General features: G+C 41.6%; 1 protein-coding gene across 1 annotated transcript in view; it reads right to left on the bottom strand.

Annotated features, from left to right (window-relative positions):
* ZDHHC17 (zinc finger DHHC-type palmitoyltransferase 17) overlaps positions 1-13,146 on the bottom strand; it is a 57,755-nt gene that overhangs the window by 17,313 nt on the left and 27,296 nt on the right. The window contains exons 6-10 of the mRNA XM_064166537.1: positions 12,223-12,287; positions 9,475-9,637; positions 4,779-4,904; positions 3,063-3,205; positions 325-425 (exon numbers count right to left, since the gene is read on the bottom strand). Coding sequence (XP_064022607.1) covers positions 325-425; positions 3,063-3,205; positions 4,779-4,904; positions 9,475-9,637; positions 12,223-12,287 — 598 coding nt within the window. The remainder of the gene's footprint in view (positions 1-324; positions 426-3,062; positions 3,206-4,778; positions 4,905-9,474; positions 9,638-12,222; positions 12,288-13,146) is intronic.

The raw sequence follows: 13,146 nt of genomic DNA, 5'->3' as shown, positions 1-13,146 counted from the left end.
AAACACTGTCGACAGAGATGCAAGCAATTGCACGTTGTTACCATGCACCCGCAGTGGATTTTATACTGTGGCTTACATTTCCTCCACTTTGGAAACTGGTAAAGCACGGGAAATTTTAGACTGCTGAAAGCCACATTCAAGGAACATCTTTCACACACTGAAGTGATAAAATAATTCCCACTGGTAGAGAGAACACAGTTCAATGGAGATAGCCATTTAAAGATCATAAGTTTACCCAGTCTTATACATAGGGTATCTCTGCGTATTAGCTGATATTACTACTATGAAAAAGTGTTACTGATTATTGTACACAAAAAAGGATATCATTCCAAAACCAGAAGAACCATGTCACATACATCCAGAATTTCGTTGCCAAGTAAATTCCAAGAGGAAGTGCGCTGTGCATGGAGTGATCAAAGAACGACCTGCAAAGTAGGAGCATTGTTACATGGTTAAGTTTCCACACAAAACGCCAGTCCTGAGCTACCATTTCTGAAAAACACTTCCTGTTAAAATACGTACTAGATGGGATATTGCAGAACACATCAGAAAAACATTTCTCCTCACTTTTAGCTTCAATGTTCCTGGTGGATTTCCATTTTCAAACTGTCCAAATAAAAGGCCATGACTGAAAGTTAATTAAAATTCAGACACCAACTTTTCAAACGAATGTGAATAATTGGACAAGAAGAGTGAAAGGAGTAAAGAGCTTGCTCAGTTGCAGAGATGTGCGCACATGCTGTAGCGAGAGAAGATGAAGGTCATCTCTTTTCCTCATAAACCTAAAACAGAGGACTATGGCCTCTTGATGCAACTTAAACAAGCTTGGGTTAAAATAACATCATGAGAAGAGGAGATTTAGACTGGATATTAGGAACAAGTTCTTTAACATGAGCATGGTGGAACACTGGAACAGGTAGCTGAAGCCCCATCCCTGGAGATACTGAAGGTGAAGCTCAACAGGGCCCTGGGCAACCTGATCTTGTGGAGGATGTCCTTGCTGACTGAACAGGGGTTTGACTAGATGACCTTTGGAGATCCCTTCCAACACAAACTCTTCTATGATTCTACACATATGGTTCCAAATCTACACTGCAGAAGTAGTTAGGAACCTGTGAGACTCCTAGCCTGCAGCACGGATACTGGGTGCAAACTACACTTACTTATGAAATTTCATGTTAAACATACTTTAGAAACCCATTCAATGAAGATTTCAAGATAAAATTACTCTGGTGAGAATAAAGCTTAAGATCTTGGAGTTATCAGCCTCCATACCTCCATATTTCAGATTCTTGAATCTTTTGATTCTGTTATGGTTGCCCACAGAAAGTCAGGAAAAAAACCAACAGGTTAATTTCCCAGATAAGTTGATTTGCAGAGATCTAAGACAGAATGCTGCTACTTCAATTTGGGATAAGAAAAAAAAAAAAATCAAGCCACTTAAATTGTTTTCACCTTCTTACATCCTTGCATTTCAAAGCACATTCTGAATACAGTTGAACTAGGTGACACAAACTAGGTCAGTGACTGAGTAACTCCATATCCAAGAGAAAACTGCTAGACATATCAAAAGTCACACTTTGAATTGCTAAGCTCCTAGAAATAAAACTTCTTCCATCATCTGCCTGAACACTCTCACACTGATGTCATTTGCTTTTTGTCCTAGTGGTGCCTCTGGGTCTGCCACGGGCAAATGCATGCATGGAGTAGTTTTCATTTTACTCTTTTACACCCTTACAAGACTGACTTCTTCTCCAATGAGGTTTCTCAAGTCCTCTGAGAAAATCATACTAGAAAGATGAGCTAAGATGGTAAGTAATAAGCAAATATGCATTTGGGCACACAGTAGCTGCTAAGCAGTAACCTCTCTTGCAGTGTGTTCTCTTTTGTGAGAGGAGTTTGGAGGGGGAAATACTTACACTAAGTATTAAGGAAAGGATAAAAGAAATTTAGAACATTAATCCAGAATATGTATCAGGTAGGCTAAAAAACATAAGTGACAAAATCTTGAGAAACTTGAAGAAATCTTGTCCTAGCTTACAGAAGGCACATTTGAGGATTGGCACTGCCAAATAAACTGCCTGTGAGAGGAGGTCAGCAGATTTCATAGCTTCAGAGATGACAAGACTAAAACAGACCATGTCCAAGATGCTGGAGAGACAACAGTCTGACACCCTTCACCTCCCTCCCAGTGTATTAAGCTCACTAAGACTCTATAAAATGGGTTTAACTAAGGAACAGAAAGATTTTCTTTTCCATTTCAAATGGAAAGGAATTAGAAGCAACAGGTTCTAATAAATGTGACATCCAGTGCCAGAGAAGCAGAAAGCTCCCAAATACGGAGACATGTTAAGTTCTTCTAAGTAAGCCAGACATGGCAATGAAAAACAAAGCACAGATGAAGAAGTCCATGGATCTTGAAAAATCTCTTGAAGCACACCTGCCTGTGTGTGTATAGGTAAACACAGTTACAGATGATTCATCACAAACAACTAAAATTCTTTATGGTCAGGTAACAAATGAAAAGCATAACTTGAAAGGAGCCTTATTTTCAGTCACACCTTTCCACAACAATGGAAGCTACGAAACCTGACTGACTTCATTTTGCTGTGCAAACCTCTTCAGATACTTTTGGGTATGTAAATTCTGGAATATAGGGGTTTTGTGGCAAACTTGCATGTACACTTTTTGTCTGTTCCTTTCTAGCAGCTTTTACCCTTACTGTTTTTAAAATTCAGGATGGTAACTCTTTGTAGACAAACATTCAGCACCCTCCTCTGGAGAATGACTGAATTTCAGTTCCACTGTTAGCTTCTATCCGCTCAGTGGCACTCATCTCAGGTAATTCCGTAGCTATTTCCAAGACAAGAAAGCCATGCAGGAGCTAAAGATGAACAAGATCTTTCACAAAGTTATAAAAAAATTCCAACAAAAAAATGTATGTTTCTCGTCCAAACTCCCACACATAAAATTGAAAGTTGAGACTCCTTGTCCAACACAGAGGCCAGTACAACACTCTATATGTGCATGCTAACCAGACAGTGTCTCAATAAAACACTTACTTGGAAAGAAACTGCACCATAGCCCAAACGCCACCATACATCAGCCCCTTAACAAGCCAAGAATCAATGTCCAGGTCTGCTATAAACCCAACCAGCCAAATGACAAGGAAAGGAGTACCCAGCATCACCTTCTGACGGAATTCCTACAGAGAAACAAACACCAGATCAGTAAGCAATTCCACTTTGAGGAACTGGTTGTACAGTAATATTCTGCAATAACTATGACAGTCACAAAACTTAACAGAGATTTTCAGGAAGCTTGATGTAGGGAAAAGAATCCTAATAAAACGTTGTCATCTTCTATAGCTATATATCCCCATTGTACAGGTAAAGAAACTCAAGCTTCCTAAAGTTTCATGGATACTTAATCATTTTATTTATTTTATTTAGAAGAATGGTCTTTTTGAGACTTTACCAGAATAAAGGCAACAACAGCTCTCTTTCAAGAATTTGCCAAGTGTATAAAAATACTACAAAGCACCCTGAACTTCAAAAACTGAAGGTACCTGTGGAATAGTCACATTGGACCACTAATGAAGAAAGGATGGACCTGTTTTGTCTTACAAAATCACTTCAAGGGCTGCAGCCAGTGTTTTAATCATCAAGATGCAATGCATCTTTAAATCAAGAAGTCATATCATATCAGTGACAGCAATACATAACTTCCAGCACAATGCTCTGCCTGGTAGGAAAATATTAACTCACTATAAGTTACCAAACTGTCATCAGGCAGACACTTTTAGACATGCCAGAGCAATATTTTACCCTTTAAGCCTTCACTGCTGTCCTGGGTTAGGGTGGATCCCACACCTGGCTGAGTGAACTCACTACAACACAGATTTTTGGCAAGTCAAGAAAAATGAAATTGCACTACTTACAATTTAAACTAAATACGACAGTATAAGGAGAATAAACCACTACAGAAATATAATAACTTTAAGGAAGATGGAGAAGGGGTCAAGCGGCAGCGAAGTAGCCAAAGCGGCAGCAGCCAAAACAGCAGCCGGGGACGATAGCAGCAGTCACAGCAGAAGCAGCAAGGGGAAGGTACAAGCTGTGCTTCCAGACATAAAGCTCTTGATACTCCAATGAAATTATATTAACTTATCCATTGTTGCCATTACATGGCCTATCCCTAGAATGTTCACCCCTCCACTCGGAGCTTGCACTTCTCAGTTTCTCTGTTCTGAATTTTCTTTATGTCTGAGCTGGAAATCTAGCTGAAATGGCCACAACTGCTTGCCTCCTCCTCTCTACCTGCAGTATCAAATAACCTGAGAAAATAAAGGCCTCCATATTAGAGATTCCTGTACTAAATTATCCTGCCAAGATTGACATCTGCTTTCATTAAACACATGATACCACATAATTAGAGGGATCAGAGTTCAGGGTATCTAAAATTATTCTTTCCTCAAATACCTGAGAGTCAGCTCTGTGAAAAACTTGGCTATCCCAAATAGTACCAGACCACTTGGTATTTTCCTAGCATTTAGTACAAAACTAAAACTAGCTGTGTGGAGGCTTAGTTTGCTTTCCAAGTGCCTTGAATAAAAGATTTACTTTTTTCTTTCTTTTGCAGTCATACCAAAAAGCTATTTCTTAAAACTGAAACATGGAGACACCACAGTTCTGAACTGCTTACCTTAAAGCAACAAAGGAGCCCAAGCCAACTGCATCAGTGATACTGATTTACAGAAGTGTTACACTGCTTCCTACCTTATCAGCTTTTAGTTTCCTCAGGAAAGATGGACTGTCATATCCCTTTGCCTGTCTTGCTTCTTGTAGGTGATTGATCATCCAAACATTTTTCCTCTGTTTTGCAAGATCAAGTGGTGATTCTCCCTGCCAGGAGCACAAAAGTGGGGAACACCCAATTTAAAAATAAAATCCATTCAGAGCGTGTTTGAAACAGAAAATTGGCAGGTCAAAATGATACAGTTTTAATCAGTTTAAGCTACGTTCTGGCACACATTTTGCTCTGCAGCTTACTTGACAACCAAACATCATTCACTCTTTTCGGTGTTTAAGTCTCTCATAACAACACATGCATGGATAACCAGAATATTAAATGTGTGATCCTGACAACATGTATGTTCTAACAGAGCAGTAATTGTTGCCTGGGGCACAGCACATCTATGCTTCACTAGTCTACACACAGTCTACTAGTTTGTAAATTAAAAGGCTGTGCTTCTCCTCCAGCTATTGACAGGCAGCAGAAATCAGGCAAAGAGTAAGAACTTGTGACCCACTGGATCACGGAAACTCTCCCAGTCTAAAGTCTGACTTCTCAGTTGGTTGTCTGCCCTTTTGGCAGAGTGAAGTTAATATTATTATGGAACGTTTCTAGAAGAATTTTTTCCACAAGATTACTGTTCTTATATTCATCTCAGTTATTGAAATCCTAGGAAGAAAACACAAAAGAATAAACTGACTGCTCATGTCCAACTTATTCAAGAAGTCGCCTATGCTTAGCTTGTGCTAAGCCAGCAGTGCTTCATGCTTTCTCCTTTCCTGCTCTCCAAAGAGGTGTGACACAAAGCAAAAGAGAGACACAGAGAGAGATACAAAGTCCAAAGGTGCCTACCAAACCCATTTGATTTTATAACTTTTTCAACATTTAGGAAGAGAGCTAAATGAAAGTTACTGACTAAATCTAAAATTATAGAGGAGGCAAGAGAAACCAATTGCAGGTACCTCCAGCTTCAGTTTTGCATTTGACTCCTCCTCTCTTCTACTGGAGTTAACTCCCCTCCTAAACAAACCATTCATGGAGGCTTGAAAAATGGCTGTATCCTCCATCGCTCGGCCCCCTCCTAAAAAAAAAGTAAGACAGGTACCAGAAACTGAAAATACCCACAAAGGGCAATAATAACTACAGACAGATGAGCTTCCAAAGTTTAAAAGGCACAGTTAGCTACCTATATCCCACAGAAAGATAACGGGAACAGAGTACTTAACTGTCATTTTTGCCTTTGAAATCTTGCTCCAAAAAGAGCAAATAGCACAGGCTACAGATTATGAGGTGAAGCTTTTTGCTACTTAACAAGATCTTGCAACTCCTTTTGTGAAAGAAGTTTAATTAGCAAAATCAGTTAAAAAAAATGTAACTTTTGGACTTAACTTGGCTTCAGATTTGTTTAGGCAGATGGTTAAGAAACAGAGTAAGTTAATTCCAGCCTCAATACAAATGCCTGAAATCAAAATATTGTTCCTACTTTCTCACAAATTTAATAGAACCTTGAACTACTAATATCTGGAAAACTCCAGAGATGCTGCTGGCTTACTGTCACCTTATACATCCAGACTGTAAAGGTTACCTGCGGACAAGCAATCCTCTCTGGGAGTTGAGCTCCCAAGTAAATTTTGCAACTGTCTTGGGCTCCAGCCGAGCAACCCTTCCAGTAGAGGGACATGAGACACCTAAGAACTGCCTGGATAAAAAGATCGTGGGAGCTTTAAAGAAGTCTTTGACCATGCTTCTTAGCATCTGGCCATTTTAATAATTTTCTGCTGGTCACAGGGGTGGTGCTTTGATGACTTGCTTAGAAAGAAGAAACCCAAAAATAACCCAGGAACTTAACCTAGTATTACACTTAGTTTGCCAGCAAGCAATAAGGCTTCAGTACGATCAAGCGTTTAGACAGAAAGAACAAACTGAAGAATCACTGCCATAGGGAAGTTTCTGTGTGTATTTCCACAGGCAAGCCTCTAGACACGCAGCCTAACCTGGAAACTACATCTCAAGTCCATCCAATGGCTCACCAACAGACTTCTTCATAATTAAAAAATCTTCCTTAAACCATAAAAGGCTCTCTATCACCCTCTAGTAAAAAAAGAGGTTTCTGCTTATATTTAAATAATGTTTATATACTTCCCCTCAGATCCAGTTACCAGTTGACTCCCTGTGAAACTCTGTCCTCATCTGCTCAATCTGTCTGATGGTGTAGCAATGTCCTTAAGAGATGAACCGTGCAAAAATCCACTCTGATTATAAAAAAAAGCAACTTCCAACTCCAATTGTAACCCATTTCTCAAAAGGCAAAATAAAGTATCTTACTACAAAAGCAAAAGTGCTGTTTTCTTGTACAGCACAACATAAAGAGGATAAAGTAGCACAGGTAGCCGTACCAAGCTTTATTCTACAAGAGTGCTAAGGTTCAGATTCTGGAACTGTCACACAAAGTAAAGACAGCCCCTTCTGGGATGACTGGTTCCAATTTCTTCCAAGCCTAAGCAGCCAGCCTCACACACTTGACAGTTGTGTGCAGTGAGATGTTAGGCTGTGTCTGCACTCAATGGTTTTGAGGTGTTTTCCAACCAACCAATGCTATTATTCTAACACAGACTGCCTAGAGCTGGTAACAAGGTCAAAGCTCACATTTAATACTGCAGCCACTTCATAATGTGAAAAAGATGAACATCTTTCAGAAAAATATATTGCTTTAGCCTTAGCTGTTGTACCACCACTCTGGGTCAATTCTACAGACTACCTGAGAGAAGAACTTCACTAGGTAGTGCTGCAGGAGTCTAGCACTGGCTGCATAACAAAAAGGAATCTCACTAGTATTTTGGGGTAAACATGAGCCAGACCTCTTAGCTTTGGCTCAAAGGAAAAAGTTTTTTTGCTGAACAAAGGAGAAACACTGAGTTTCTATATACAGGGAGTTTATAGGAAACCCAACCAGATTCTTATGCTTTCTAGATGTTTAGCATCATCCAAATCAGCATCTGGTACAAAGCTACTGGCAAGATAGCAAAATTGCCACTGCTACAATGTCTTTCACCCTCTGAAGATCCTAGAAAGTTGTGAAGGCATGCAAGAAGCCTAAACCCCACTGCAAATGACAAGCAGTGGCTAATACAACCATGTCTTCTGGCATGACTGAAAGGTATCCTGATCCAGCAGGTTTAGAAACCTTTTTTTGTACTGACTGCTGCTGTCTGTCAATAAATAAGGAGAGCCCATGAACTGCTTCAGGCTAATAAGTACTTTTTTATTTGGCCAAATATATGAATTTTTAATGCAGATTTCTTCAAAATGGAAAAATACAGGTAAAGGTGATGACCTTAAAACTCTAACCACACTAATCAGTCGGCCAAGGGGAGCAAAGGGGTGACACAACAATTTTTCTTCAACAAAAACACCTTAATTTTTACCATCAAGTGGCACAGAAAAGAAGCTCTTTAAGTTTACAGGAAGTGACACTGGAAGCGCCATTCACCCACACAACTGTCCTCACAGACCAAGAATAATTATTACAGAGTCACACTGGTACATGCTAGAGGCTACTTGATTTGTTTCAAACACAGGAAGAGAGATGTGATTTCTCTAGTGAGTTTTTATTTGTGACCATCAGTATTTCTGGTATTCTGAAGGACTTAGAATGCCAGTAACAAGATTTGTCTGCAGCCTTAAAAAGGTTTTTCCATGCAGTTCAAGAAAACAGAGTGTTGGGGTTTCCTAAGGCATATTTCTAACACTTGTGGTCAAGCAAATTAGAACTGGCTATCTTCATTGGCAGGGAGCATGCTGAAAGGTCACAGAATCAAGTATCATTTAGTATTTTAGAAATGGCTAATTCCAGCTGTATGTCCCATAGCCACTCCATCTACATCACTCATTACAAAGAAGAAGTATTTCTAGAGACATTAAGTTGAGAATTCTTCTTCTAAAAGTGAATTATTTTCTGACACCACAGAAGAAACAGCTGGGGTGGTGAAGTGCATCTAATTTGATACAGAGTGGCTTGGAGGCAAGGAACAAAACCATGCTCCATAGGTGCACTTTTCACTGCTGGAGAAGCTCATACAGACTCCAAGCCTATGACATCAGTTCCTACATCTCCTTGGCTGATCTAATGTCTGCTAGGGATGCTGAACCTTGCTTCATCATTAAGAGGCACTGGTAGATTAATAGGGCACCTCAAATTCAGAAGTAAAAAAGAGCCCAATTTTTTTAGTTTCCTCCTATTGGCATTTTTAGGCCTCCTTTTGCTTACTGCCACTGGGCAATACAGTATAACATCTGACATCTCTGTGGGAGAGCAGAGACACCTCGCATCTCACTCTGACTAACAGGCAGTCATCTTAGAACTTCGCTAGAAGACCCACAGTTAGATTTCCAATTTTGCATCCAAAGGCATGGGCCAGTTTGACTGCACAGGCCACTTCCACCGACTGGCACACAATCAGTGCTCAGTCCTTTGCACCAGTACTTTTGAAGATATAGATCTAGTGGCTATGAATCACTATTAGGAGACACTGATCCCCAAATTAAACATGAGTGGCACAGCTTTTGCTCCATCTTCACAATCCCACCACACACACAAAAATCATCTCTACTTAAGATGTATCATGGGCTCTGTTATTTCTTCCTCAAACCACTCGTGACAGAAACAGACCAAGTGTTTACCTTTATATTTTGAGCATCAACATTAGCTCCAGCTTCTAACAGAAGACTAATAACTGTAGTATTTCCTGCTAGCACAGCCCAGTGCAATGCTGTGTTTTTGTGATATTTGTCTCCAAGATTAACAGAAACATTAAATGTAAGCAGCAATCGAGTTGGATCCACACTAGAAAAGAAAATTCTTGTTAGAGCTACAGAAGATTAACGCAAATACACCCTGACTCATTGTCAATAGCTCAACACCAAATACAACAGCTACATTTCCTGCCACCAAAACCCAGGCACATCTGTGTGCGCAGTAAGACAGCTTGTTCTGGGAGGTCATGAACCGACTCTGGTTTCAGGTTTGCCAGAGCCTAACGGCACTAACAAATCTGCCAGACCATGCAGATTACACATGTGGCAGGTGACAATCCACGCTGGAAGCATGTTACTCTGCCACCTCACATTGCGAAAGATAAAACAGGATGACAATGCTGGTAGTGGTAGGCATTTGTGCAAGCTACTCTACGTTCCTCTCAAAAACTGATGGAGAATAGGCCCTTCTGAGCAGTAATCCAATCCAGACAAATTTGCTCTTTAGAGAAGTGTTGTTTTACAATTTTTTTTCCCAGTAACCCCCGCAGGAAGACTTTGTAAACTCCAAGTCCATGTTAGTGAGTACTTCTGTGTAATATCCTTACTTCTGTGTATCATCCTTAGAGATCAAGGATGATCAAGTTGAGTCCCTATGGGTGAGAATTTAGGGGAAGGCCAAAAGGGCTGACATCCTAGCAGGAGTCTGTGATAGACCATCCAATCAGGAAGAAGAGGTTGATTTATTACTCTTTAAGCAACTGGAGGCTGCCTCAAGATCGCCTGCCCTTGGTCTTGAGGGTGACTTTAACCTGCCAGACATCATGCTGATGATCTGGATGAGGGGATTGAGTCCTGCATCAGTAAGTTTCTAGATGACACCAAGGTAGGAGCAGGTGTTGGTCTGTCAGAAGGTAGGAGAGCCCTATAGAGGGACCTGGAGAGGCTGGATGGGTGGGCAGAGGCCAATGGGATGAGACTGAACAAGGCCAAGTGCAGGATTCTGCACTTTGGCCACAACAACCCCAAGCAGTGCTACAGGCTGGGGCCAGAGTGGCTGAGAGCAGCCAGGCAGAGAGGGCCCTGGGGGTGCTGGTAGATATTAGGCTGAAGATGAGCCTGCAGTGTGCCCAGGTGGGCAGCAGAGCCAATTGCATCCTGGGCTGCATCAGGAGCAGTGTGGGCAGCAGGACTCGGGAGGTTCTTCTTCCCCTGTACTCAACACTGCTCAGGCCACACCTTGAGTACTGTGCCCAGTTCTGGGCCCCTCAATTCAAGAGAGATGTTGAGGTGCTGGAAGGTGTCCAGGGAAGGGCGACAAAGCTGGTGAGAGGCCTGAAACACAAACCCCAGGAGGAGAGGCTGGGGTTGTGTAGCCTGGAGAAGAGGCCCAGGGGTGACCTCATTGCTGTCTACAACTACCTGAAGGGACTTCTCCCAGGCAACCACCAATAGAACAAGGGGACACAGTCTCAAGTTATGCTGGGGGAAGTATAGGCTGAATGTTAGGAGGAAGTTCCTGCCAGAGAGAGTGATTGGCATTGGAATGGGCTGCCTAGGGAGGTGGTGGAGTCACTGTCCCTGGAGGTGTTCAAGAAAAGTCTGACTGGGGTACTTAGTGCCATGGTCTGGTTGATGGCTAGGGCTGGGTGCTAGGTTGGACTGGATGAGCTTGGAGCTCTCTTCCAATGTGGTTGATTCTATGATAATATCCTTCCTCTGAAATAGGTCATTGTTCTGGGTTTGGATGAGATCAAGTTAATGTTCTTCATGACAGCTGCCATGGCGCTGTGATTTGGATTTGTGACTGAACAGTGCTTACAATGGCATCAAGGCCTTTCCTGTTTCCCATGCTGCCCCACCAGCAAGGAGTGCAAAAGAAACTGACAAGTGATACAGCTGGGACAGCTATACCATGTGATGCTCAGCAATAAAAGCTGAGGAATAGAAAGAAGGGAAGGACACACAAAGTTGCAGTGTTTTGTCTTCTTGAGTAACCGCTATGCATGATGAAGTCTTGCTGACCTGGAAATGGCTAACATTTGCCTGCCAATGGGAAGTAGTGAATGAATTCCTTGGTTTGGTTTCCTTGGGTGCACAGCTGTCACTTTATCTATTAAACTGCCCTCACCTCAACCCACAATGTTTCTCTTTTACCCCTCCAATTCTCCTCTCCATTACACCGTGGCAGACTCAGCAGATGGTGGTGTAGGGCTGAACTGTCTTCTAGGGTTAACTGACCACAACCAGCAGTGAAGAAAGATAAAGGGGCAATTGTGAAAAGAATGCTGAGTAGTTAAAAAAAACCCAAACAACTATCTAAACCCCCAAACCAGTTGCTATTATTGTGGCAGGTACTGACAGACACCAGGTAAAGGACCAAGGCTTGCTAGGAGCTGAAAAAAATCAGCTAGAGTCCTGGAAGACATCAACTGGCTCCCAGAAACTCCCCCTGTTTCCGTGGTATTTGCTGATCAGAAACTGACCACAGTGTACCCTCATGAGTGAATGCACATTCTGGGTCATCTCTTTCCAGAAAGCTTAACTAGTGCAGCTAATATCCCAAACTGTAATTCACTTGTCAGAAGTAATGAAGTACATGTTTTTGGGTGCCCCTGTGATGACTATATATTAGTTAACATCAAGAGAAAGGTAAAAACTGCAGTGAGATATTACCTATGTGTTCTGTAAGCTGCCCACATTAAAGGTGTCATTCCATTTTGATCCATCATATCTACGTCCTAGAAAAGGAAAAGGACAAGAATAAGTTGGTAAGTGAGGTAAGCATGCTCAAGATGCAGGAGATACAAGGCTGCAATCAGAAGTATTATTTTACTAGTCAACTGATTTGGAGAAAAACTGCCACGGTCATAGTACATTATAAAACAGCATTTTACAAATGAACACAGATTTAACAGTCACAAGAGAGACAACTTCAGCTGTAAACAGCTTGGACAGCAATTTAACTGCATACAACTTCCCACAAGTAATGAAGAGTCCTCCAAAGCCAGTAGGAACCAGATGATACAGTCAAGGACCTGACAAGCAAACTGATGAGCTAACTTATGACCATGTAAGGAAAAATGCAAAAGTTCAAAGAAAAAAAGGCTCAAGAAAAGTTCCACTCTTGCAAACCACCAGAGGCCTACAGGGAAGCCCCTCAGAGCCCCAGGCTGCATGCATACTATGTCAATAGGACAACTTGCTTAGGAGACACAACCCTTCCAGGAGACTTAATGCACACATATGGAACAGATATGATAGGCTGTGGATATGATGCAGGGTGGACATGTCAGGCAGAGGGGTTCCCTCATGGCCCTGCCCAAAACAATGCCTGCTCTTTTACATGAGAAGCAAGGGCCAATGAGTTTTATTCCCCATTTTGGTGACACCACCACCACTGCAAAATATAACCACACCAGTCCCCTCTGGAAACTAAGGAACAGTCCTGCTGTATTAAGACTAGTGATTTCCAGCATACTACTAATCTTCAACATAAAAAATACGTGCAGACAGTGTATTAGAGTACCCAAACCCAGGGTAAACCTACAGTAACGCACCAAGACAGAGTCCTGCTGAATGCCAGTTGAACAGATTTTT

Source organism: Pogoniulus pusillus, chromosome 27 (assembly GCF_015220805.1).
Source record: "Pogoniulus pusillus isolate bPogPus1 chromosome 27, bPogPus1.pri, whole genome shotgun sequence".
Classification (NCBI taxonomy): domain Eukaryota; kingdom Metazoa; phylum Chordata; class Aves; order Piciformes; family Lybiidae; genus Pogoniulus; species Pogoniulus pusillus.
Note: the sequence above shows the minus strand (reverse complement) of the source record. Positions and strands in the feature narration are given on the sequence as shown.